Genomic DNA, 27,214 nt, shown 5'->3' on the forward strand with positions numbered 1-27,214 from the left:
GTCATCTCGTTTAAAATCAAAGAACGGATTTGGATTTGGAGCCAGGTATATTAGGATCTGAGAAGAACCCAATCCAATCCAATTGTTACTGGATCGGTTACCTATCCATTCAATCCAAAATCAGGACCTTTAAAAACCAACAATTTCATTAAAAATCTAGTACTAAAACATACTTAATGTCACTATCTAAAGACAATCAACGCCTTCACTAAAATTTCAGGCACATTGACATAATTTTGGCAAACAAGAAGATTATCCTCTTGAAGAACACTCAATTGTCAAAAATAACTCACAGAATTTTGGGTTCAAGATCGGGAACTGGCAATCCCAAGCCAATGCTGACCATCAGATAGCTTTCTTTGTAATTTTAGTGGCTCTCCGCTCTTGATTCCAGGATTCAATGTTCGTTATTTCATAGTCGTCCAAACCATCTCCATCTATCTCATTAACTATGCTAGATTCTAGTTTTCCATCACCGATATAATTCAGCAACCGCTCACAAACATCCACAGAAAATGGACCCGGGGCCCCAAGTATTCTTACAAACTCCTTTGCTCCTTCGACATCTCCCTGCACTTTCATATAATCCAGACAATCAGCCAGGGTATCACGGTTCGGTTGCCATCCAGGTCGGCTAGCCAAGATCGCCTTCTTCATTGTCTCAACTGCCTTCGGGATTTGATTGTCCTTCACATACCCAGTTGCCAAACTGTCCCATGTACTCGCTAATGGCTTCTTTCCTTTCTCTACAACCTTGTTTATAAATGTTTCAGCCTTCTCTAAAAGACCCTTTTTGCAATAAGCAGCGATCAACAAGTTTGGAATCCGGAAGTCGTAAGTAGTTCCCCCAGATTCCCATTCATCCAAAATCTTCTCAGTACCCTCAATGTCATCTAGCTTTAGTAGCGAGTTTGTCATGCAGAAATAAGCAGTATTATAGAGTTTCTCTGATGACTTGTAAAGATTCCATATCCTATAAACCTCATCTTTCCTCCCAGTGCCTGCATACAATGTAAGGAAGTACTCATACGCTATCCTCCGTGTTTTCCCGGTGACTAGTCCCTCTGATTTCTTCAGCATTTCCAAAGCCTTGTCGAACAGCCCAGCTTTAATGTACCCATTTGCCGCAATGGAGTAACATTTCCAGTCCATAATGACATTGGGATCTGCTTCCATCATATTCATAATCTTCACTATTCCGTCGACATCAGAGGTTGCTACATATGCACTCAATCGGATGCAGAATGTGAACTTGTCGTAAAGGATACCTTTTGCTTTCATTTCTTCCATCAGGGTGTCTAGTTTTTCATGCTGTCCGACTTGATAGAAGAGGTTTAACAATGCATTGTAAGCCAGGGATGACCTTGCAAATCCCAACCCCTCCATCTTATGAACTAGGTTTTCTGCTTTCTCGATGGCTTTCTTATTGACGTAGCAGTTGAGAAGAGCATTATAGATTGGGAAAACTCTTAATTTTTTTGGTATGTTATCAAAATATTTCTCTGCTTGTTCTAGGCCATTAACCTTTGAAATCAATTCTAGCCTGTTCATCATGTCCCATGGTGAGAGGGGAATGTACCTCCGGTTGCTCATCCACTCAGATAACTGAAATAAGAATATAAACAACAGTAAGATGTTTCTTTCTTCATAGGCAAACTAGGATTAATCCTGTGAATGCATGGTTGTAATGCAGTATGTCAAGTATTCAATCATATTTACCTTGCGTTCTCTATTTGATAGTTGAGAATTCACAATAGATGTAAGAATCGAACTCAAATCGTAGAATTCCCATTGAATTGGAATCCAAATTGTTGCGTCACAACATATGATAAAGGAAAAATGTGAAAAGAATACCCAAAAAAAATATATGTTTGGCAATCATGATAGGTACACATACACACATTGGAAAAATATGAAATGGTATCCAAAAAAATTAAAAATATAGTTGGCAATCATGATATGTACGACAAAAACATTACTTTAAATTCATATTTCTAGAAACAAAGATCTTTTTGTTTTTTCTTAAAACGAAATAGTAAAAGTATACATCAGCACTTCAAAGTCAAATTAAACAAGTTGCCATCTCTCATTAATAGTATTAATATTATTTCAAAACCCCAATGCATTTCTTACCATTAGCGTCAGGTGATGTTAGATAATTAATAAAAGTCCCCACTTATTTTCCTTTTTTTATTTTTTAATGTTGAGTGAAAAAATGAAGAAAATAAGAATCATTATTTGAACATGAAAATGCACCCAATATTTATTTTTTCTTTCTAAATCACGAGTTTTGAAAGAATTGTAACATTTAACTTGTAAATCACACTTGAATCATCAAATGTAAGGATGCCCTTGACCTTCATGCTTTGATAAACTATAATCATAAATGAAATTTTTAACAATTTTAATTTTAAAAAAAAAAAAAAAAAAACTTTAACAGAAGTCTTTGAATTAAAAAGAATAAAAAGGAGGATTACTTTTATAATTTTCAGTCAAAATTTTCAAAATCAAAACTTAATGGGGGAACTCTATTTTTTTTTTTTTCCAATTATATATATACACCCCCTAGAGGCAAAAAATTGCACCTTTTAGAGGATACATACATTAGACATAACCACATTCCCTCCAAGCCAACCTGCTTTGAAACTGGATTTAGTTTCTCTGAGAAAAAGCTATAACCAAACCAAAGACCGCCTCCAATCCCTAGTTATCCAAAATACAACTCATCGAGTCTGATTACTTAAGATTACTCACCATAACTCCCCTTCGCTGTGTGCTGAGGCCTTTAAAAGGAGACGAATGGTGGGTTTTTTGAAGTGGATGAGCACTCCTTTTAGAAGGTTATCATTAGGCATTTTGAGTGTTTAAAAGTGTGGTTTTCAAGGATTTCCTGTTAAAGATGGGATTCGGTATTGGAGGCCTCCTCGTTGGTACAGCCAATGAGGTTGGGTATTTGCCACTGTTATAAAAAATAAATAAGGCTGGGATTCACCTACGCAATGCACCATTAGAACTAAATGACAAGCTTAAGGTGCATGCATCCCAGCCTCATCCACAACGCCCTATATAGTCCTAACAATAGGCCATCTTATAGAGCAAGTAAACAAAAAATTCCAAAAATACTCCTTATTGGCACTAGTCAAGGGTTACCAATACTATATCCATTAAAACTTCGCTTAGTAACTCAATCTGGGTATCCAATCCAAACCAACATAGTTTACACCTAAAAGGAAAACAAAGTGTAGATGGCACAAAATGAATACGTCCACGTGGATTGGTCACGAGTGAGACCACAAAAGCGCAGTCAACACGAAGGGATATAGAGGATGTATGTTTCAAGGCTAGGAGATTATTATGACCAATGTGATCGCACGTTCATGCATCACAGTGTAGGTCAAGGGTTGAGGGTGGCATTTTATACCCATTTGCTGATAAAAGATAAGTTTTTGGGCACGAGATAAGGGAGCTCATTTTTTCCTCATCTTTGTTTTCGTTCTCTTCAGTCAACTCGTGCAACCACCCAGAACAACCATCTTCTTAATTTAGGTAGTGTGTCAAGTCCACCTCACTATACTTTCTCTGTGTATATTCATTCAAAGCCTAAGCCGCAAAACTCCCAAAACATATGGAAATCTTAAATACTTATTCTTTGCACCAAAAGTTGCTAAGGCAATTATTGGGTGGCCTTTTTTTCTTTTTCTTTTGCATTGATCACCTCTGGTCATACAAATTACAGTTGTACCCAAGAAAGGAAACTAATACCACATTTCAGGTTAACTACTTGTGAGACCACAAATTCAACTAAAGTTTCTCAACTTTTTAGTATAAAAGAGAATAAAAACAAATTCAAATTAAGAGACCAAAAAAAAAATGTTTGTTGAAGGTTCCCATGTAATATACATTTAAAATTTGACCTTTTTTTTTTTTGTTCTCTTTTTTAATTTCTCCATTTGATTGAATATTAGCTCACCCATTTTCTTAAATTGACAAAATCTATCGTAAAAAGATGATTTTTTTTATAGAGGATATGGTTTTCTGGAAAAAAAAAAACTCATTAAATAGAGAAGAAATCAAAAGGAAGACGAGAGAGAGAGACCTGGAGAGCGTGCGAGAATCGTTTGTAAAGTTTGAGACTCTTGATCATAATCCGAAGATCTCTTCTTTCGACCTGTTTGCCTTCTTCGATCCATTTATCGAGAACTGGCACGATTGAAACCCTAGGATCTCCTACTGGAGAAATTCTTCTGAACAGAGTATCCTTGGAAGGTGAGGAGGTTAGGGTTTGAGTCGAGTATAGTAAAACCCTAGAAAAAACAGGATGAGAGAGAAATCTGAATCTGTTCGAGTAGTATACAAGCTTCATCGATTTTGGTTTTTGAGTGAGAGAGTAAAATTTCAGGGTTTAAGAGATGTCAAGGAACTCAAGGAAGACGACAGGGTTTTTCAAGAGTTCATATATAAATGGAGGCCCATTTCTTATTGGGCCTTTATTTCTCATTGGGCTGTGTTTTAGTCCATCATAAAAATTTCTGGTTTGATTAATCTGAGAGAAGAGAGAGAGAGACTCTATTGGCACACTAACTTGTACTTAAAACACACCAATCCTTTTGAACACATATGAATTGATCTGTAATAAGTAAAAGTGATCTCAAAATAAGGACTAAAATCAATACGAAAAATAATAATAAATAAATAAAAACTGCCTTACTATATAGATTGAATCTTATTTATAGAGCAAATCCTTGAAACACACCTCTGTGAATTCATAAAAATTTAAAATTAAAATAATTAATCCAAAAATACTATAAAAAATATATATATCGTGAGAAGAAATCGTACTCCACAAAATCTTTTTCAAGAAGCGAGACGTTTAATTTGTTAATTTTGAAATAAAGATTTAACTAATCGAGGAAAACACGAAAAATGTATGGAGCAAAGTAAGAAGTTGGATCAAATGTCACACATACATAATAAAAAAAGTTAAGAGAATGGTAAATGCCAATGCTTAATTGATTTCTTCCTCACTTTGCACGAGAAGCTCATATTCACAAAGGTGATTCTCTTAAACATGGTACGATCAATGGCTAAGACTTTATCCAAAATTGCATATCAAATAATAATAAATAAATAAAATATGCCATGTTGAAAGGGATTGTGGGCCTCCAAACTATCGAGAGAAAGAAGTCCCGAGCAAGTTGAGGAATAAGAGATTGATAAAAGGATTTTATGGAGAATTCATCATCTCGAATGCTAGTCAACAGACAACGTTTTTCCTCATTTGGAAACAATGGAGAGATTGAGAGAGACCAGGTTGGTAAGGGTACCAATCTCGAGTTTTCCAATTATTGAAAAGTCTTCTAAATCCAAAATCTCAAGTTGTATCCTCCCAAGTAAATATGCATCAATATTTGATGTTAGTGCGATCATCCTTAATTTTTCTCCAGAAACTCATTTGTTTTATATTGAAAATGGCCTAATTGTTTGAAGAAAAAGTGGGTTTAATGTGTGATTGGAGCACAGATGGTGCAATGTAGAGAGTGATTCATGAAAAGCGCTTCTCAATCCATTGCACTCCAACTTAAAAATACTGTTTTTTTCGAGAGCTGCTATTGTTACCTCAAATTCAACTTATTGCACACCAATTTCTTAAGTTATTTATCCCCCTCCTCCAAATTAAAGATTAAAATACACTCTGCAAACATTACAAATTAAGGTTTGTCTCAAATTATTATCTCAACATTACAAAACATTATAATACACGTTCCAATGATCTCATTACTTCTTTACAATTATGATTAAGCTCATAAAATCCTAACCCCCTCTCCCCCCTTTTAAATGAGAGAGCTTCTATTGACACTCCAACTTTTATTTAATCTCAATCATTCACTTATTTTCTTGAGATTTTTCGAAAAAAATTCAATTTCAACACACTGTTCATTTTAATTTACAAAAAATGTTTTTGAGTGAGTTCAATGGTGGGTATTCTAATCATTGATAAAATATGATGATCTGGCTAGTAAATTTAAAGAAAAATATCCTTGATTTTAAAATGACGGTCTCGCTGGTAAATTGAACGTTAAATTTCCTTATTTTTTAACAGCAAGATTACTAGTAATATATTTGCGAGATTGTCACTTGTAAAATTGAATACCTATTAGCAAACTCGCTTCAAAACATGTTTTGAGAATTAAAATGAACAGTATACCAAACTCGAAATTTTTTTCATATTAGCACATGAAATGGTAATTTGCCCTATCTTCTTTATTGTTAATTGGGGTGTAATAAGTAAAAGTTGGGCTGCCAATAACAGTTATATAATTCCGGTTCCCTTTTTATTAGAATCGATTCGAGCCAGGTCTAAAATGGAATTAGAACCGTTAGGTTTCTATCCAACGGGTAATCGGAACCGATTTATTTTATCACTTATTTTCATAATATAAATGAGTTAAGATTTTTTTTTACATTTCACATGTGTGTTATATAAAATTCTTCAATTTTTTATATAAATTATCGATTGAAGCTTAAAATGAGTTTTCTTCCAAAAAAAAAATTTTATTTAAAAAAAAAAATCATTAATTTATATCTTTAAAATAACAAATTATAACCTAGTTAATAATTTTGTTGATAATGTTAAATTTTTTTTAAAGGAAAAAATATTTATAATAAATTGAAAAAAAAAATTCTCATTCGATTCTTAAGAACAGGAACTGATGGGAACCCATGATTTTTTACGGGTCCAGTTCCATTTATTTTGGAACCGAACTAAATATAATGGTTCTGGTTCCAAGAACCTTAGGAACCGAACCGGAACTGACCCATTTGACACCCCTAGTTGCACCCCTACAAAAGAATTAGTTGCGGCTGATTCTTTTATAATTAGACCAAAACAAATATTTTTTACTTGGTTTCCATATCATGAACCCAAGATCTACACTAAATTGAAGCTAAAAAAATAAGGAAAAAATTGAAATAAAATTATTACAATCAAATCGAGAAACCCAAACAGATAACAAAATTAGGGTTCATAGATCATCAAACATCAAACCACAAGAAGAAACAAATAAAACATTAAGTAATCTGAATGTAGACCAAAAGAAAGATATCTGTGATCTACATTAAAACCTAAAACGAATTACGGCTTACGTTGAGATCAGATCAGATCATCAACCCTTAATGTGCTTGACTTTGTACCATCCTTTCTTGCAAGAATCTCCAACGATCTTCACACCTTTCTTGCAGAAGGACGTGAGCTCCTTCATTCTATCCTTGAACTGCTTCTCAAAACCCGCCATTTCCATCTGAAACAGAAGAAGAAGAATTACGATTTCTAGGGTTAAGGTTTCGTTATTTTTCCCCCTTTTGCACTTACTTGCTTTGTTCTTTAGCTTTGTCAAGTAAAGACTGATCTCGTCTTCTAAATAGAGAGAAATTTGGGGAGGGATCCACCAAAGAATTATAATGGATCATGATTGCGTTCATTGCGGAAATGGGAAGCATCAAAATTTTGATGAAATCTTACTCATTACAAGACACGTGGCGTTTTGAATTTATTTGGCACCCCTATATTTCCGCCTAAATTTGGAATACCTCTCAAATATGCCACGTGTGATTCAGTGGAGAGATTTTCTCATATAGTTAATTAGGCTAAGAGCATCTCCAATGGAGATATTATTTAAAAGGTATCACGTAGGCACTTTTAACATGCTAATAAGCAAACTTGATCACCACTCCAATGTAAATGTTAAATTTTGAGAACTATTGTTGCCACACCAACTTTTACTAATGCCATTCCAATTCTTATATAAATCATCAAAGAATTGCACACAATTGGTGTGGTCTTAGCAAAGTTGGTGTGTCAATAACAACTCTTTAAATTTTAGGTATGAGGTTTAACATGTTGATGTTGCGAGCCAAAAGGTTGACAGCAGTTATCAGGAATTTTAATTTCTAACATGTTTAACACACAATTTAATAAGTTCATTGGAGATATTTGACTAGTTAAAGTTAATACGTTTGACATTAACATGTACACATCAGATGATCTAAGGTTTAAGTAAAATTTTGTTTAATTGAAACAAACCATTTATTTTATAAATATATATTATACCAGAGGACGGTTCAAGGGACACAGATTGTGAAAATGATTTTTGTTTACAAGTTTTGGAATGGGCTGATTATATATATATATATATATAATTAGTGATCCACGAAAGTGATTTTTTGTAAGAATGATCTCGTGGTCAGTCCATTACAAAGTTTTTAATCTCATCAAAAGTGATTTACAAATGAGTCGTGATAATCTGACTCCCCCTCCGACATACTCCCCTGCCCTTTCTTCTTAACTTGGCAATGTTTAGAACCATAGATTTTCCTTGGGATACACAATTGCACATCCATGTAATTGTGTGCAATTATGTATCCCAAGGAAAATACAATGCCAGGGGAGTATGTCAGAGGGGGAGTCAGAAAATCAATATTCTTTACAAATAATTGATGATCCACAAAAAATCAACTCATTTCAAAACTTCCAACTTTTGTCAAAAATCGTTGTCACAACTTTTGTCCCTTGAACCCTCCTGATTTTATATATATCGAGAATTCACTTCTAAAGTAAAGAGTAAATACATATAAAAATTTGTTACTATTTTATGAAATTAATAGTTAATGCGTGTTTATTCTTTTCCTAAAAATATTATTAGACTAAACTTAAATGCAAAAATATGTAATATTCATTGAGATTTGTGATGTCATTGGTCTCGATTCTCTCTATCAATGTCTCCAAAAGATTGGTCTAAAAACATGAAATCCTAGCTACTAAAAACACAAAACTCAATGATCAAAATCAAACACATAATTCGAGGACGAATAATGATTTTTTGACCCCCTCTAACATATGCCCCCATCACAACACTGTAACTCATTTGCCTCGGAATACATAGAATCATAAATCTGATTCTTGTATATCATGAGGCAAATGATCTATGGTTCTGTGATGGGGGCAAACGTCAAAGGGTGGCGTCAGATTATCACAACTCTTAGAAGATATGTGACATATCCTTTGATAATCTCATTCATTGGATTTCATGTTTCACTAATCACGATTTCGTAGTTTTTTTTTTTTTTTTTTCTCAATCCTGATCCTTTAATTTTTTTTCTCTATTTCATCATAATGGATTCGAGGGGCAAGATTTGTTCAACATACCCCAAATTTAATGGATAAGGCTTTGATGATGATATCAATTGATTCGAACAATCGCTCTGCGCTTTCTAGTCAAGCTAGATTATTTCATCAAACATATTTATTTATTTTACCTTCACTTAATTCTGATACTAAAAATAAACATTTTAATGGGCCAAGCAAGTGGCCTACCTTTTCTTAGGCTTGCCAAATCAGGTTTCATTATCAGGTCCCACAATAATTTTAGATCCTAAAAGTCACATTCAGATAATAAAATTGGAACCTACTTTAATCATGTTTGCTTTAATTTGAAATTACATGATGAATGTGATTCTAACTTTAAAAAGGACTGTTAGTAAAGAAGAGTCCAATAATAGTTTTTCTATCCCTAAAAATTGAAATCTTGATACATATTTCTGTCAGCCACAATCAATAACCAGAGGGACCCATATACAGAAAAAATTACTTAAAGGATCCAGACAGAGGGAATTCTTTCAAAATAGTCCCTAAGTTTTAGTCGATAACTTGATAGTCCATTTAATAAATATTTTTTTATTTCTTAATAGCCCCTTATTATTGTCGAGCTCACGACTTTTTATTATAAAGTTCGAAATTTTTTATTATTGAATTCGATAATTTTTTAAAAATATCAAACTCGACATAAAAAAATTGGTGAACTTGACGATGGTAAAACCCACCCATTTTTTGCTTTTTGAGTTTTTCCGACTAAAATAGATGGAAAGATTGACTAAAAATTTGACATAACGGCTTGTCTAGATGATTTCAAATCAAAAGAACCATCTTTAATTGTTTTTCATCAAAAAACGAAGTAATTTTTTTTGAAAAAGTCCTACTTTTTTTGACATACGTCTTTGAAATACTTGAAAAAAATTTCTTGTTCCTTCTCAAACCCTTTACATTTGGATGGATTCTCCGAGACTCGATTGGGATGTCAAAAATCCATTTTTTTTAATAAAAATGGTGATTTCGAATGGTTATAATACATTCAACGTTTCAATCGTAAGCAATGTAGGGAATGAGGTTAGGGATTAATTAAAAATAATAAATAAAAAAAATTACTAAAAAGGACTATTAAGAGAAGTCCTAAAACTTTGAATCAATTAGAAATAATCCTTCTCCAGGGTCCTTTAAGTAATTTTCCCAAAAAAACTATCTCCAAAATGCCCGGTGGCAACTCTTTGGGTCCACTATATATTTTGATAGGGATGTTTATGGATTGGATCTAGATCGGATTGGATCCATTTGGGAATCTACTAAGAACCAAATTGGACCTATAATCAATTCCATAAGTATGGGTTGAACAATTATTAAAACTTGATAAGAGTCGGAAATTCATATCGCGCGTCTTGACATGAAAAGCATCTATGATTCTCATATACTTTCACATCAAAAAGTGCGATATGAGATTCTAGTCTGAGGTCACTTCAACATTATCCAACCTTATAACATCGGTTTGGGTCATTGGGACATGTTCGATCCAAAAGTTTACAAGATTTGATTCTTATTGGTAAACAAATCATCGACCGCATTCTTACAGTGATGTCAATGGATTGAGTCAGAACTGGGTAAGGGTTGATTTGGGACCAATTTGCTAATAATCAAATCAAACCTATCATCGAATTGATAAGTATAGATTGAACCCTTATAGGTTATTGGATCAGATTCTTATTAGAATACAAATCCTCGATCCATATTTGAAGTTATTGAATTATAATAGATCAAATTTTGAGTCTGATCCAAAATAACCTTGATGTCACGATTCGATCCACTGAAATTCAACTTCATGTCACACAAATTAGATAAATTGTTAAGAAAAATTCCAAACACCCCACAAATACCTTACACACACACACACACACACAAACACACAACAACAACAACAAACAACAAAAATTGAGTCTGATCTATACATCGAAAGCCCTAGTTTTTATATTTTAATAAATATTTGTTAGGTGGTGAAAAAGATTTTATGATTGAGCGTAGGTTAAAGCCGTAATGCACCTGGCGCAAATTAGAGGGGTTCTTAGCATTTCAACGATTAACCTGAACTGCATGATAAGTGAATACGTCCGTAACGGTCGTATTAACGATGCTCGAAAACTGTTTGATCAACATCCCGAATCTCGAGACATCGTTTCATGGAATTCTATGATCAATGGGTACACTAGAAACCATCAAATCCAAGATGCAAAGAAACTGTTTGATAAAATGCCCAAAAGAGATGTCATTTCATGGAACACAATGTTGGTGGGGTTCCAACGAATCAATGATCCAGAAAATTTCATTGGATATTTCATACAAATGGGAAGAATTGGATTCAAACCCACTGAATTCACCTTGTCAACGGCCATTAGTGCGATTTCGGATACAAACTTTAGTTTTTTAATTCCACAATTTCATGCTTGTGTGCTTCATTTAGCTCTAGATTCGAGCGTGTTCGTTGGATCAGCTTTGATGCGAGGTTACACGAATTTAGGGTGTCGTGTTGGTTTGCTTCAGGTGTTTGATGAGATTTCAGTAAAAGATGTCACGTCGTGGAATGCATTGATCTTGGGTTATATGAATTTGGGGTGTGTGACCGAGGGTCGAGAAGCTTTCGAGACGATGCCAGAGAGAAATATTGTTTCTTGGACTACTTTGGTTGGTGGGTACATTTCCAATAATAAGCTCGACGAAGCTCGTTTTCATTTTGATAGAATGCATGAAAAGAATGTGATCTCTTGGACTGTTATGATTAGTGGGTACGAGCAAAATGATCAGTTTATAGATGCATTAGAATTGTTTGTCATGATGTGGAAATCAGGGGTTCAACCAAATCAATTTACGTTATCAAGTATTGTTAGCGCTTGTGCAGGTTCATCTTCTCTTCTCTTTGGGAAGCAAGTCCATTCGAACATCTTGAAATCTGGTGTGTTGGTCGATGCAATATTGTTGAGTTCCCTCGTTGATATGTACGCAAAATGTGGGGATATTAATGAAGCGGTTAAGGTTTTTGAGTCAATTTCGAAGAAGAACTTGGGATGTTGGAATTCGATCATTGGAGGTTATGCTATACATGGGTATGGAACAAAAGCGTTGGAGGAGTTTGAAAGAATGAAGAAAATTGGTTTTAAGCCGGATTACATCACACTTGTTAACGTGTTGGCGGCATGTGCACGTGGGGGTTTGGTTGAAGAAGGCGAGATGTATTTCGAATCTATGGAGAGCAAATACGGGATCCAAGCAGGGAAGGAGCATTACGCATGCATGGTAGACCTTTTTGGGCGAGCGGGTCATTTAGAAAAGGCGGAGAAATTGATTAGAATAATACCATTTGAGCCCGATGTTGTTGTGTGGGGTGCATTGCTTGGTGCATGTGGCTTGCATTCTAGTTTGGAATTCGGTTTGTTTGCTGCGAAGGAATTGTATAAGCTGGAACAAGATCATCCTGCGGTGTACTCGATGTTGTCAAAGATTCATGGTGACAAGGGAGTTTGGACCAAAGTTACTGAATTGAGGACAATGATGAAGGACATGGGAGCTAAAAAGCAAAAGGCAGGTAGTTGGATAGAGTCTTCATTCAATATAACTTGAAGGAATATGTATTAAGCGGGATCATCATCTCTGCACTACATGTTGGGGTCGTCAACATGATCCCCATTTCATCGTTATCTAGAGCCATATGGGCAATCAAGGTGTCTCATCGATAATATTCCCAACCTTTCTCTTCATCTTGACTTTTTAACTGTAAACTTGTACAAAAGCACGAGAAACACTAAGCATTAATTCAAGCTACTCGTGTTTGCCGGTAGTCCTAGAAAAGCAATTTCTTGGGAAAAAAATGTAAAATGTTTGCTAAGAAAATGTTAAAGCTGTGTTCTCTCATGTGTGTTATATTTGTAAGGCAGTCTCTAAATTTTAGGATTTGGTATTGTAACAGTGCAACTCCCACTGTTCCAAGTGATTGTGTTCATCATTGAAAGGAGAAAACAAAACATTGAAATTTAAATTAAAATAAGATCCAAAAATCAAGGTTGGATGAATCTAAAATTTGTTAATATAGGTCTTCATACTCATTTCCCGTATTAGGTAAAATGACAGATTCCAAAAGCAGCTCTGATTTCTCCTCGCACAACTCATCTTCATTAAAGAGGTCTCTTTGGGCAGGGACATGTTTTAGCTGTTGGGATGAAATAATATTTATGCACTTTAACATGTGCCTGACCCTTCTCTTAGAGTCGTGAAAAAATGATGCCCTAAAAACATATGTGGTTTGTACGTGGTTGACTCAAGTGCATAGAACCATAGATCTTTTTCTTTGGGATACACAAGGAAAAAGATCTATGATTCTGTGCACTTGTCATGTCAATTGCGTGCAGACTATGTACCTTTTAGTCTGTCATTCTATCATTAGTCTTTCTCTTAGACTAGTGATAAAATGACGAACTAAACGTACACGGTGATGATGCAGTTGACATGATAAGTGCACAAAACTGTAGATCTTTTTCCTTGTGCATCTCGAAGAAAAAGATCTATGGTTTTTTGCGCTTGCCATGTCAAACTGTGCACGTTTTAGGGTATTTTAGAAACACCCCTTTGTAAAATTGGTGATATTAGGTTTACCCCTTCGCAAAATGCAAGATTAGGTTTACCCACCTTGACCATAAGTCAACATTATTTCTTCTTGATGATTTAGAGACCAAATTTTGATTTAGTAATTTAAGCATTTAAAGAGCATTTTGGAAAAATTCAAAATTTTATTTTTAAATCATCAAGAAAAAGGCAACATTGGCTTACGGTCAAGGGGGTAAACCTAATATCACCATTTTTATAGGGGGGATGTTTCTAAAATACTCTTTGTTTTATAAGGACAAGGAACTGTTCTATGGTTAGGATTTTTAGTTGATGGCAAATCTGAAAACATGAGGGAAATGGGTAGTGTCCTATCCTTCAAAATGACATTAATTTCCACGTGGACCCAATCACGAATGCCACATGGCATTTTGGGTGGAAGCGGATGGTTTGTAGTAAAATTTTCCGTTGTGTTCCCTCAATCACTTTTAAATTCAATAGCACCCAAATCCTCAAGTTTGATCAAATTTAAAAAAGGAAAATCTATAAAATTAAAACCACAATCAAAGGTTCTGAAAACTAAAGGTCCTTGAACCCTCAAATTTAAATTGTCTAGATTTAATGTTTTATTGATGTAGCGATATCTGAATCGCTCAAAACTATTACAAGTAACTGTAGAGGTCCCAAGGGTCGATGGGGGCGCCTCTCAATATTTGGCCCACCTATATGAAGATCCACAACCCCCAATACTTTTTGGGAAAATAGATGAACTACTTCAAATCTTTAAATAGAAATATCAAATTTAATTAAATTTTGTTATTAATTTTTTTTTTTTTTGGCTCAGCAAGATTTTTGGATTTCATTGTAATTGTTTAAAAAAATAATGACTACCCACAAATCGAACAATACCTCCATTTAATTTATTTATTTAAAAAAAAAAATTCATAATTTATTCTGAAAATAGAAATAATATACTATATTCTATACGAAAAGAAAAGATGGGCAGTATCTCACTCCCAATTATAAGAAATATTAAAGATAGAAATCCCAAAGAGGTAGAGAGATATGGTGATAGATAGGGTGGGCCTAGACAGAGTTTTAATCTAACCGGCTCTCTTCTTTGCATTTTAGTCTAGGCTTTCGGCTCTCTATTGTAATCTTGTCTTCCTTGTGCCCCTCTCAATTTGGCAAACAAGAACTTAAAGACAAAAGAATGCCAGTTTGAAAAATGAACAATTAATCATGGGAACTCATTTTGCCTTGTGAGGCACCTTCATAGTTCATACATTGTTGATTTAACACTTTTCGACGCACTATTCCTCAATAGCTAGGTTTTTTGTTGGGTCGATACACAGTCAATTTCATTAGAGTGATATTGAGCATTTTCATTATGGGTTGTTCAAGAATTTGACCATGTAAACACAAAATCTAACGATTTAAAACTGTCCTCGAGATAAGTATCATCAGGATGTGTGTTTCAACCATCAATTGAATTTGATTGAAAGATCTTTTATTGATTCGTGAGTAATTGAATTTGATTTCTAATTAATTCAAGTGTGTTGGAGAAGGGAAGTGCTAAAAAATCAAAATCAAAATCAAAATTGGCCTCAATTTCAATCATCGATTCGAGTCTCATCCATAATCACAGGCATTGAGAGATATCTTAGCCAATTGCAATGCAATAGGTGCAAGAAATGAATGGAACTCCCTTAAAAGATGAAAGCAGAGTTTCAAGTCTCCTGACCCATTCATGTTGACGTACTTTAATGGAAAAGCTAATTACTTTTAATGAACTTTAGTAGAAAAGCTAAATACTTTTAATTATTAAATTATATGTTTTTATTAAAAAAAAATTACATGTTTATTGCATATATAGTATTGGATGTTAAAAGGTGCCCGAATTTTTGGACCAGATTTTTCTAAGTTGGATCTGAAATGAATTATTTATATCTTTGCCAATCAATCTTGTTAACCGATTTTTTTTTTTTTGAATGTCAAACCCCTGGTTCCACTCATTGAGTTTGTAACAAAATATATATAAGTCCCCTTCAGCTGTCAGGAGCCAACATCTTTTTCTTATTTGTGTTAGAAGTTTTAAAATCGACTGATTTTTCGTGAGGATGATCTCTATGATTTTCAGAAAAAATCAGTCCAATCTGAAATTTATAATCCCATCAAAAGTTATTTAGAATGATGAACACTTAGATTTTTTACCTTAATTTGTAAAGTACTTTTGAAAGGACAAATTTTGACTGTCAACGTTAACTACTGTATACTACTTCTATCTATATATACGAACAAGATCCATGAACACATATCTACAACATGTTTTGTCCTATGCGGGCTAAAAGTTTTGGATTGAGCTGATTTTTTATGATGAAGAGATCCTCCTCACCAAAAATCAGTACATTCCAAAACTTTTAACCTCATCAAAAATTATTTACAAAAAATGGACGGTTCACAATTCTTCAACTCATAAATATGGGGTTAAAAATTTTATAACTAACTGATTTTTTATGAGGAGGATCTCCTCGTCATAGAGATCATCCTCACCAAAAATCAACTCAATCCTAAACTTTTAGCCAACATAGGACAAAACACGTTATAGATATATGAGTAGATATATGTATACATGGATCCTGACCTTATATATATATATATATATAGATAGGGGGCGGTTCATGGGACATATGTAAAAACATATATAAAAACAATGATTTTTCAAAATATGGGTTAAAGATTTTGAATTGAGCTGATTTTTTGCGAGGATGGTCACCATGATGAGAAGATCATCCTCATAAAAAATCAGCTCCATCTGAAACTTTTAAATCTATCAAAAGTGATTTACAAATTATTGACAAAAATTGACAAAAAATCGACAATTCACATTCTAAATCACTTTTAATGGGGTTAGAAGTTTCAGATTGGATTGATTTTTTTTCTTGATGATCTTTCTATCATAGAGATCATCCGCACAAAAAATCAGCTCAATCCAAAACTTCTAACTCATATTTTAAAATTTTATTAATGTTACATTGTTTTTACATATGCTTTTTCATATATCCCTTGATCTATTCCCATATATATGTATCTCCGACGTGTTTCGTTCTCTGTGGACTAAAAGTTTAGGATATATATATAGAGAGTCAAAGTTCTAAATAAAGTTGTCCTATAGACTTAAAAAATTCTGGAATGGACCGACTTTTGGTGAGAATGATCTATTAGATGAGAAGATCGTCCTCTTAAAAACAAAAAAATCAACCCAAACTTTTACTTCCATCAAAAATGATTTACAAACTAATGGTTGCATTACCCACCCAAAATACCTAATAATAATAATAATATATACAATGGTAATATTAGGGATGTCATTGGGTAGGTACGGGTTATAAAATTATTGCAAATATACATTTATATACAATGGTAATATATATATATATATATATATATATATATATATATATATATATAGGGAGGCGTTCGGAGCCATCTATTTTAACAGTCATTTTAACAAAAGAAGCTCTATCGTTGGATTTAGAGGCGTTGGACGGTCGAGATTGAATTAATCGGCATATACGTTAACTTATAGATTTATGCTATTTTTACAGCGCCATCCCTCATTTTTGATATTATTAGTGCCACCTCCCTGGCACAATTATAACCAGAGAGTGAAAAAGAACAGACGAGAACTCTCTGTTCTCTCTAACAGCTGAAACCTCTTTCTCTCTCGCTCGCTTGCTCCGTTGAAACCCAAGTTGGGGAGCAAAAATGAAGATACCAAGATACACTAAAAGGGAGAGAGAGAGAGAGAGAGAATGGGTTTATGGTAGTGAGAGCAGAAAGAACACACTTAAATTGACGGAAGATTTGGATTTGGATAGAATTAAATGGGGTATAAAGATTTCTGAAGCCAACCCAAAATTTTCAAATAAGGCTTCAATTATGATGCTGACCTTAACAATAATTAGCTAACATTTTTTTCCATTGCACCACCAAATATCAGAACAAACCACAAACCACATACCAACTGGCGATTAGAAAGTAAGAGCTACGTAATCATTTAAGCATAATAAACCTTCATTTGTTAATGCCCCTCCCAACCCCTTAGTTATCTTCAACAATACCTCTCTCTCTCTCTCTCTCTCTCTCTCTCTCTCACAGAGAGAGATAATGAGTTATAGAACTCAAAATGTTAACAACAAAAGGTGGTTGCCTTCTCTTGCAGGGTAACAAGTAGGCTATCAAAGCTCTTCTTGAAGGAATCCACTCCTTCGAGTTCAAGTTGAGTCACAACTTCATCCCAGTCAATCCCCAACTTTTCAAGTGCGCTGTAAATGCCTTTGGCCTCCGATAGAATGTCCTTGATACAGTACCATGGTCAATGAGAGCTTGGAGAGCCTGGTCGGGCATGGTTGAAACTTGACCAACATATAACATGTTCCCCAACTTGGGTTTCAGTGGAGCGAGCGAGCGAGCGAGAGAGAGAGAGGTAGGTTTCGACTGTTAGAAAGAATAGAGAGTTCTCATCTGTTCTTTTTCACTCTCAGGTTATAATTGTGCCAGGGAGGTGTCACTAATAATCCCAAAAATGAGGGATGGCACTGTAAAAATAGCATAAATCAATAACTTAACTTATATGCCGATTAATTCAATCTCGACCGTCCAACGCCTCTAAATCCAACGATGGAGTTTCTTTTGTTAAAACAACTGGCTCCGAACGCCTCCCATATATATATATATATATATATATATATATATATATACACATATATGGGTGGCGTTCAATGGCAAACTTTTTGGCAAAACATTTTTCAAAACATGAGTTAGAGGTTTTGGAATTGGTGAGGATGATCTCTACGGTGAGAAGATAATCATCACCAAAAATCAGCCCATTCCAAAACTTCTAACCCATGTTTACAAGCTGAAAAATCGTGAACTGTCCATTTTTTGTAAACTGTTTTTGATGGGGTTAGAAGTTTTGGAATGGGCTGATTTTTGGTGATGACGATCTCCTCACCGTAGAGATCATCCTCACCAAAAATCAGCCCATTCCAAAACCTCTAACTCATGTTTTGAAAAATGTTTTGCCAAAAAGTTTGCCATTGAACGCCCCCATATATATATATATATATATATAACTTCTTTTCTTTTGAAAGAAATAATAATAATAATAATAATAATAATAATAAATAGAAAATAAAAAAACTAGAATCTATTTTCTTTATAATAAAGATGAACATTTTAAATTAAAATAAATAATTTATATGAAAACATTAAAAAATTATGTATCATCTATTAACTTTTAAAGGATACGAAAACCTTGGTATTTGGTTCCCCAAACACGGTATTTGGTTCCCCTTTTGGTGGTTCGAATCCTTTTAGATCTGACTCTAGTTGAATATTGAAAGAGTCATGCTGGAGTGACCTCAAGCTGGAACCTCATATACCACTTCTTGACATGAAAGTGCATGGGAACCATCAAGATTTGTTCCAGCCTCTGTGAGGTCACTTGAGCACTATTCTTATTGAAAATAGGATCTGGGATTGAGGTTTCAGTTCTAGTAAAATGGGTACCACCCGTTGACACCCCTAGCTAATATAGTTAATTTGCATATCTATTTACTTTATACCAATTATATTTTATTCGACTTATCTGAAAATATATATATATTGAATAACTGCACTAATAAAAGAATTAAAACATAAACAAAATACGACTTCACTTGAGTAACAACACAGGCAATCCCTGAAAGAAGGCTTATACTACTACCCAAGGTAATGTGCAATATTTTAGAGTAAATTGAGAAGAAAGGAGGAATGTTAAGACCTCTTAGGGACAAACTCTCCAACTGTACAAGCATGTACACAGTTCCTAAATACAATTTACAGACCCCTCCTCCCATGTGGTTTCCTCGCCTTCAGTAGCCCATTATATAAACTCGAGGCTTGATTCCTTGGATCAGAAACAGGAAGAAACACTTCTAATCGACTTCTTCTATCTAAACAACTTAAAAAAGCAAATTTTGGCTCTTAATAAGCCACTTGAACCGCTAATCAGAAGATTAGGGAAGACAGGGTTTGTGCCCTATTGAGACTTATCTATTTTACGTGACAATCATAGGTTTCGAAAACAGAATCTGGGATGATCAGAGGCAACTTATCTATGTACATGAAGAGCCTCCTCAGGTTCTCCCTTGTCAATGTTGCCATGTCAACAACATCCCTGCTATCAGTGAAGACCCAGAGATCCCCCGAGTTCACCCTCTTGAGACTGTCACGACAGAAGGGGCACGACTGTGATCTCGAATGCCTGAAAGAGGAGTCAACCAAACATTATTCTCAAATATAAAATAAATAAATGGAATTGATTTTTCTTATAAGGGTCCAAGAAAAGATTAAATACAACAAAAGAAGATTTTTCAAGAATGCATAGGGTGGTCCATAATTATCCTCTCAAACCATCTCGGTAGAAATTCTCTTAGCTTATTGCCTATTGAAGCTACTCTTATCTATTCTCGAGTGCCTTCATTTCTAGTTTGAATTTTCCCAATATTTCCACTCATCCACATCAAAATCCAGATCTCTAATACACTCGATTTATTAACATGATGCTTCTTGAACGCCCAACATTCAGCTCCATAAATCATAACTAGTCTTATTGTCATCTTCTAATATTTTCCTTCTAATCTGATTGTGATGGATCGATCACATAGTATTCTAGAAGCACACCCCCACTTCAACCATCCAGCTCTGATCCTATGGGCAGCATCTTCCTCATTTCTATATCATTATATATGATAACCCCAAGATAATGAAATGGTGGCTCCATAGGATTTCTACACCATTAATTTTTTAATCGGACATTGCTCTTCCTAGGTGTCAATGCTAAATTTACACCCCGTACTTGGTCTGGGTTCTACTCATTCTAAAGCCCTTGGGCTCCAACACCTTCTCTTCATAGTTCTAGTTTTGTATTGCCCATCCTATCTATTATATCAACATATCTAATACATTCTTTCAATATATGAACAAGGCTCCACAATTCAGAATGAAGTACATGACGAGGATAAAACATCCATTATGTACTGTCCAGTTACAATGTGCGGACACAACGGGTATGTGGGGGGGCCGTGGTGGTCAATCTGACACTTTGTATCAACATCAAACATCGACATATGTCCATTCTTTCGTATTCAGACTGTGAGCTTGTCATATTACAACTTGGAACCTGATGAGTAACCAACAACTTGAAGTCCTTCCATCTTCAAGGAATAGATCCTTTCCCTTCAAGTAATCTAATTTTACAAAACCATCACCTGAATACCTGGTTGAGGTAAGTCCAAGGGCTCAAAGAAACAAGATTGGCTGGATGGTAGAAATCGCGCAAATTTCAAGGATATCAATGACCATCTGAACCCCATTGAAAAAATTGAAGAATTATCTCAAGGAACTGAAACATCATATAAGCATTTACTCCAGGTCAGAAACAACTGACTACCCTCAAAATTGTCAAAACAGTGAGGCAACAAATACCATAGCATCTATACTACCATCCCAATGGTTTGGCTCAGGAAAAACAAATGAGTATATGCAGTAATAAAAATATAGCAGTTAAAAAGTGATCATTGCACAATAAAATAATATATGTGAATGTAACATAACAAGGATATTTATGTTAAAAAAGAAGACTGTATCCATAATTCGAGGAGCAGAAGCAAATCATAATTCATATAAATTACAAATTAATGAGATCAGAATCATAACTAGTAACATAACTTAAACATAAAAATAATGTAATGAAGTAACAAACATATAAAATTCTTCAGGACAGTGTGAGGGTAAAATATTTGAAAGCCTCATTTTTGGATGGGCTTATCTCGTAAAGAACCAATTTGTTTCCTTTTTTCAAGGTGTTACCATCATCATTCCCAAGTGAATGAACATGTGCAAAATACCCTCTCCATGGAATTTCCCACTTTCAAACATTTTATCCAAAAAATAAAAAAATTGTTTACTAGTGAGTAGAGAGGAAGAGGAGGAGAAAAGAAAGGCGTAAGGGGTACCATTCACGATAGCACTTCATGCACAAAGCATGGTTGCAATTGGGCAACACTATCTTGCTATTCATCTCCATGCAAATTCCACACTCTTCTTCTCTTTCAATATCAATTTCTGAAAATTGTTTGCGTTCTTCATCGTCTCTTCTTCTGTACCTTTCAATACATACTGCCCTCTGCTTTTTATCTTCCATATCCGTGATGCCTTCTTGAAGCTGAAGTAAAGAGGGGAAAATTACAGCTGCCCAAAAATAGCAGCCAAAGTAAGAAAAGAGCCGCAAAGACCTGCATAGGTGGAACATCATAGTTTGGTTTAAGCCTGAAAATTTACCATAGAATTCCCTAATACTTGCTTTTCTTTCCTGGGTTGACATGGTCGTTGTGCCATCCACATAAACCTATAGCATAAAGCAAGATCCTTAGGTCAGGTAAATCCATGATTAAAGTTCCTAGCAACTAAATAATGTGAAAAGATGGATTTCAACCTTGTAAATTAGGATTCTAAGCAGTCCCAGGGAACCAGCAAGGTGACAGTCCGTCCATTGTACAAGAAAAAGGAACAAGTGTGCCGCAGGACTGTATGACATTCTCATTTGGAGGCAGGCTCCATCATAATCCCCTGGAAAGTCTGATGCCCTACATTTTGCATTATAGGATTAGATTCACAAAATAGAATGAAAGAGTACCTTAGCTATTCAAAGAAGAAAAATAATCAAAAGGGATAAAATGAAAGAAATCTTGTAAGCCAAAGAAAGAGAGATTTTTTGACATGAACTAATAAGAAGATTTAAAATGAACCAGCATTGCTTCTTTTAGATATTAATAATATATTAATTATTAAAAAATATTAATTTGCTGAAACTTCTAGCCTAGTTGCCATTCCCCTCTCCCCTTCCTCTCCAAAGTCTCATTCCCGATCCCTTTTCTAAAATATTCCAATTAAAAGTACCTTGGCAACATCCACTTGCTCATTACCAAACCTAGGTCCTCTCTTGCACACTCTTCCACTTCTTTCATCCAAGAAATTTCGTGAGTGCAAAGACACTACAATCATTTTCATGCAAAACACTTTTATGTTTTCTTCACTAGTACGATTTTTGCTTTATGTATCCTCTCTTGGGTTAAGGGGGTAAAAGAGGAGAACTAATAAAATTGGAGGGGTATTATTACAAAATCTCTAGGGTTGAATGGGTAAAAGAGGAAAGATAGTAAAATTAGAGGGGTATTATTGAAAATGAAGAGGGGGTGGAGGAGGATGAGAGTAAAGACAAAGTTGAAGGGGGGAGAGAAAAGGAATAGTCTGTAGCTGATGGGGCATTTATCCCCCACAAGTGGACCCCACCATTGTTCTATTTCACGATCCATGGCACCTCAAAAGTGGAAATGTTTTACCAAAGGTACAAGCCAACTTCAAAGCCCTCTTTTATTACCATCACTACCTAGGCAGCTTTTTTTTGTTGATAAGTAAAATCTTATTCATGCCAAAAAAGGATGGTCAAGATGAATAGGCCATAGACAAGACCCAAAACATAACACAAAAACAATACAACAGACCCAATCCTACCCACCCAACAAATCTTCAAAGTAACACAACCCTAAACTCCTAAAAAGTTTTTCCCCAATCCACAAAATCACATATAAGTCTATATCATCGCATACTGTTATTTGTGATTTCTTATATTTTCTAATAATAGTATTCAAGTCTCTATAGACAAAATCATTAGTAAGGTTGTTGATGTATGTGGCTCATATTGAGTGGAACACGTATATAAAGAATACAAGCAGATGTTGGAGTGGAGAGAGGAGAGTTTTGCGTTCCTTGCTCCCCTTGGAATGCATAACATACCGAACGGAACAGAATGAATGACAGCATTTGTTAAAAACATATGTTTGCCAGGTATGAATTTTGTAGGTTGGGGGTGCGGGGGTAACGCCCCCGCGGTATGATATAGGGGTATTATTGGAATTTTATAATACCTATTGTACAACTAGGGTTTATTATAAATTCTTATGATGTAACTCTAATTTAACATATAGTGAAAATTCAATTTCTCGTTTTTGTGGATGAAGGCATATCGCCGAACCACGTTAAATCTGTGTGTTTATTTTTTATTTCTTTCTTGTTTTTCTCTTTCGTATTATTCATCAAAATTGCCGCACGTAGCACAACATAAGCTAATTGTATTCCATTAAAAAAGCTTTTCTTAAGTGACAACCCAAATCTCTTCTAAGAAGTGAAGTTACAAGAGGAAGCTAGGATAGTGGACCCTAATGGGTCCATGCATCTGCCACTTCAGAATCTCAATTGGCAAGTTTCAGTCCAACAACAATTCACCACATAGCGAGAAGGGGAATGCTTCATTGCCTTCTCTATCTAAAATTTCAAGTAATGCAATGCAATGCACAAGTATGATGCCATACACAATATGAACAAGGACACTGCACATGTGACTGACTCATCCATAAAATGAACAACGTCTACGCTGGCCACATTGGCACAAGAGATGCTACTTTTGGGGTCTTGTGTGTTTGAATACCACCCGAACTTGTGTCCAAGTTTGCACTAGCAACTAAACAGGCCCAAAAGATGATTGGCACAAGAAGAAACAATATAAAAGGGGATGCACTTTCCTATTAATGTTTACCTTTGAACTTATGACTGATCCTTAGATTTTCTCACATCATAGAGATAATTCTTTCATCCTACTTTTTTTTTTTTTTTTTGAAAAGTAATTCTTTCATCCTACTTCTTGACTCATTTGAGAACAAACATCTCCCTTTCCGGCTTTTGAAATTAGATACATAAAATGTGGCTCCTTGGAAGTAGGACATTGCACAACAAAGCATCTTGTGTCACCCATAGATTCCATGGACACCAGGTAAATATGTCCATAATGAATAATAATTTCTAAAGCAAGACAGAATTTCAACTTTTTCTGTCGAAAACTTAAAAATGGACATTGCCCATTTTAAAAGTGGTCTACAAAAAAAAATGGACAGCCCACGATTCGTCAACTTGTAAACTGGGGGTAGAAGTTTCAAAAATCAGCACATTCTGAAACTTCTAACCCATATAGGACAAAACATGATGGCTATATAGTCTCCTCGCCAAAAATCAGCCCATTCTAAAACTTCTAACCCATATAGGACAAAACATGATGGCTATATAGTTGGCCAGTACACACACCCACACCAGAATGGAGCAATTAGTGAAACAATCCCACACACACATTGTTGAAAAGGAAATTACCCATCATCTCATGAGACAGAACTGGGTGCAGATACAACTTATAAAACAGAATTTAGACAGGAAGTTAGCATCAACTTCTTGACAGCCTGAAGATATTTCTATCTCCACTTTTAAAATGGAACAGAGTGTTCACATGCACGCATCATTAAAAAGGCAATTACCAGTCATCTATTAACGGAGCTGATTATAGATACAACTTATAAAACAGAATTTTGAACAAGTTCTTGACAGATCATTGATATTTCCATCTCGATATTCGATCAATAAGATCCTTTTTCATCACCAGTAGAGTTTTTAATACACGATCATCTTTTATCACATGTTGAGTTGTCGATCCACAATTTCTTCTTTTGAGGAATGATTGCATTGTACTAATAGGACAAGAACTGCCTTTGCAGTAAGGAATCATACATTGCAGAAGCTGTCTCCTCTTTAAATAATATTTCAATGGGATCAAGAATATATTATCAAATTGCACCAAACAAAGTGCAACTCTATAACGATGAGTAAATGTTTATAACCCAAACTCGCCACTGAAACACAGATTTCGAACCAGAGACTGCATGAAAACAACTAATCTCACACCGATTAAATAATTAAAAAAAAAAAAATTAACCGTCAACTAAAACTAGAAGTTCCAACAAAGAGTTGACCAAAAAAAACACAGAAATTGATACTAGAAACAACATTCCGAGTAAATTTTAACGAAATATAAACTGATTTAACACCTTAAAAAAACAAACTTTTAGGTACAATCGTCCATTTCAACTAGCATCCGAGAGGGGGAAAAGGTATCCAAGGGGGGAAATTTAAACCAGGATCACCATTTTAGAGCAAGAATCCAAAGCTAAAAAGGCGCACCGAGAAAGAAGAATCAATCAAATTCAAGTACGGAAAGACGAATTTTGAATTATAATCACAAATTCAAACCAAAATCACCATCCCTGATCATGAATCAAAACGAAGAAAAAAAGAAAAAGAAAATCAAAACTCACTACACTTACAGTGTATTGGCATGCTGAATATCGGCTTCAAGAACTTTCAGAGAATCCTTGAAAGATTTTCGCATGGAAGCAAGGTACATCTCCCTCCCTCTCTCTCTCTCTCTATCTCTCTCTCCCTTTCAGAGAAGATCAAACACAAACCATCCAACAATCTCTACCCCACAAACCCTAATTCTTCTTCAAAACCCTAGCTCGCTCGCTTGCGTGTTTCGTCTTCGTTCTTTGCTCCTCGTATCTGCTCTGTTTTAGAAAGCGAAGACGAAAAACAGAGGGACTCTTTTGACGCCACGTGGACACATAGGCGTCAAGAAAAGCGTCAAAATGGATCGACGTTGGGCTGCGAAATATTTGACGCCCTTATCCACTCACCCTTTGTGCTACCACTTTTCCTTCGCTTTCGGTAGCTTTGCCTCCACGCAGCGATGATGGAAATATCCATTACCTCTACATTTGCCCCTATTTAGTGCAACTAATAACTGAAATGCCCTTCAATGCTAAAATTTAGAATAAATGTGGATTTTATCATCATGTTGAAATTGAAGATAAAAAAAACTTCTTCTCCAAAAAATTTATTATGAATAAAATCTAAAAATGTCAAACATCCTTTCTAAATTTAGAAATATATATATAAAATCTGTGAAATACGTATCCCAATAATACATGACATATTTCTAGAATAAATTTAGTCAATTAATTTTCATGTTTTAATGGTAAGGTTTTTGTATTTTTTTCATTAGTCATTTTAGATCTCTATCCAAGAATAATATTTAAGCGAAGTGATATAAGCTTTAGTTTTGATCATAATATAATATAATGTCTACCTATATTTGTTGAGTTTAGTCCCACATTGGACGCTTATTGCCTTGCTCCTGGGCTTCTCCAGTCATTGTCGATTGGTTTTGAGTAAACTCCCAAACTTATCATGGTATCAGAGCGAGCCTTTCTCTTATTCATGTCATCCAGATCATATTTTCACGGGCTTTGGTCCAGTCTGGCCCACACGTGCGTGTTGAGTTTAGTCTTACATTGGACACTCATTACCTTGTCTCTCTTTCTCCTTATATGTTCCTAGGCCTCTCCACTCATTGTCAATTAGTTTCAAGTTAGACTCTCAAACTTATCAATTATCAAGCTAATTCTTGACATGTAGAAA

General features: G+C 34.8%; 2 protein-coding genes and 1 pseudogene across 3 annotated transcripts; 1 reads left to right on the top strand and 2 right to left on the bottom strand.

Annotated features, from left to right (window-relative positions):
* Positions 1-123: 123 nt before the first annotated feature.
* Positions 124-4,424, bottom strand: LOC147392232 (Tetratricopeptide repeat (TPR)-like superfamily protein). Of its 2 annotated transcripts, none has more exons than XM_086460136.1 (2): positions 4,097-4,424; positions 124-1,605 (listed from the first exon to the last, which is right to left on the bottom strand). In XM_086460136.1, exons 1-2 carry the CDS (start codon positions 4,361-4,363, stop codon positions 346-348), a joined length of 1,527 nt encoding a protein of 508 aa, XP_086316262.1. In that variant the 5' UTR covers positions 4,364-4,424; the 3' UTR covers positions 124-345. The 2 variants fall into 2 exon arrangements, with proteins under 2 accessions (XP_086316262.1, XP_086316263.1); XM_086460137.1 differs by lacking the exon at positions 4,097-4,424 and adding an exon at positions 1,720-4,076.
* A 6,391-nt stretch (positions 4,425-10,815) lies between these two features.
* Positions 10,816-12,909, top strand: LOC147392233 (pentatricopeptide repeat-containing protein At2g21090 pseudogene; annotated as a pseudogene).
* A 6,536-nt stretch (positions 12,910-19,445) lies between these two features.
* Positions 19,446-26,447, bottom strand: LOC147392234 (E3 ubiquitin-protein ligase AIRP2-like). The gene is made up of 5 exons (XM_086458334.1): positions 26,062-26,447; positions 22,293-22,443; positions 22,139-22,205; positions 21,814-22,048; positions 19,446-20,060 (listed from the first exon to the last, which is right to left on the bottom strand). The coding sequence occupies exons 1-5, from the start codon at positions 26,139-26,141 to the stop codon at positions 19,850-19,852; spliced, it is 744 nt and encodes a 247-aa protein (XP_086314460.1). The 5' UTR covers positions 26,142-26,447; the 3' UTR covers positions 19,446-19,849.
* Between the last annotated feature and the right edge of the window lie 767 nt (positions 26,448-27,214).

Source organism: Akebia trifoliata, chromosome 11, assembly GCF_017979445.1.
Source record: "Akebia trifoliata isolate Shusen 1 chromosome 11, ASM1797944v1, whole genome shotgun sequence".
NCBI lineage: Eukaryota > Viridiplantae > Streptophyta > Magnoliopsida > Ranunculales > Lardizabalaceae > Akebia > Akebia trifoliata.

What these genes read in the sequence shown, in the direction of transcription:
- LOC147392234 (XM_086458334.1), bottom strand. Translation starts at nt 26,141, where the DNA reads ATGTACCTTGCTTCCATGCGAAAATCTTTCAAGGATTCTCTGAAAGTT. An exon ending in ATTCAGCATGCCAATACACT is followed by an intron (nt 22,444 to 26,061) that starts GTAAGTGTAGTG and finishes TGCAAAATGTAG; the next exon opens with GGCATCAGACTTTCCAGGGG. An exon ending in TTAGAATCCTAATTTACAAG is followed by an intron (nt 22,206 to 22,292) that starts GTTGAAATCCAT and finishes TTTATGCTATAG; the next exon opens with GTTTATGTGGATGGCACAAC.
- LOC147392232 (XM_086460136.1), bottom strand. Translation starts at nt 4,363, where the DNA reads ATGAAGCTTGTATACTACTCGAACAGATTCAGATTTCTCTCTCATCCT. An exon ending in GATTCTCGCACGCTCTCCAG is followed by an intron (nt 1,606 to 4,096) that starts GTCTCTCTCTCT and finishes TTCTTATTTCAG; the next exon opens with TTATCTGAGTGGATGAGCAA.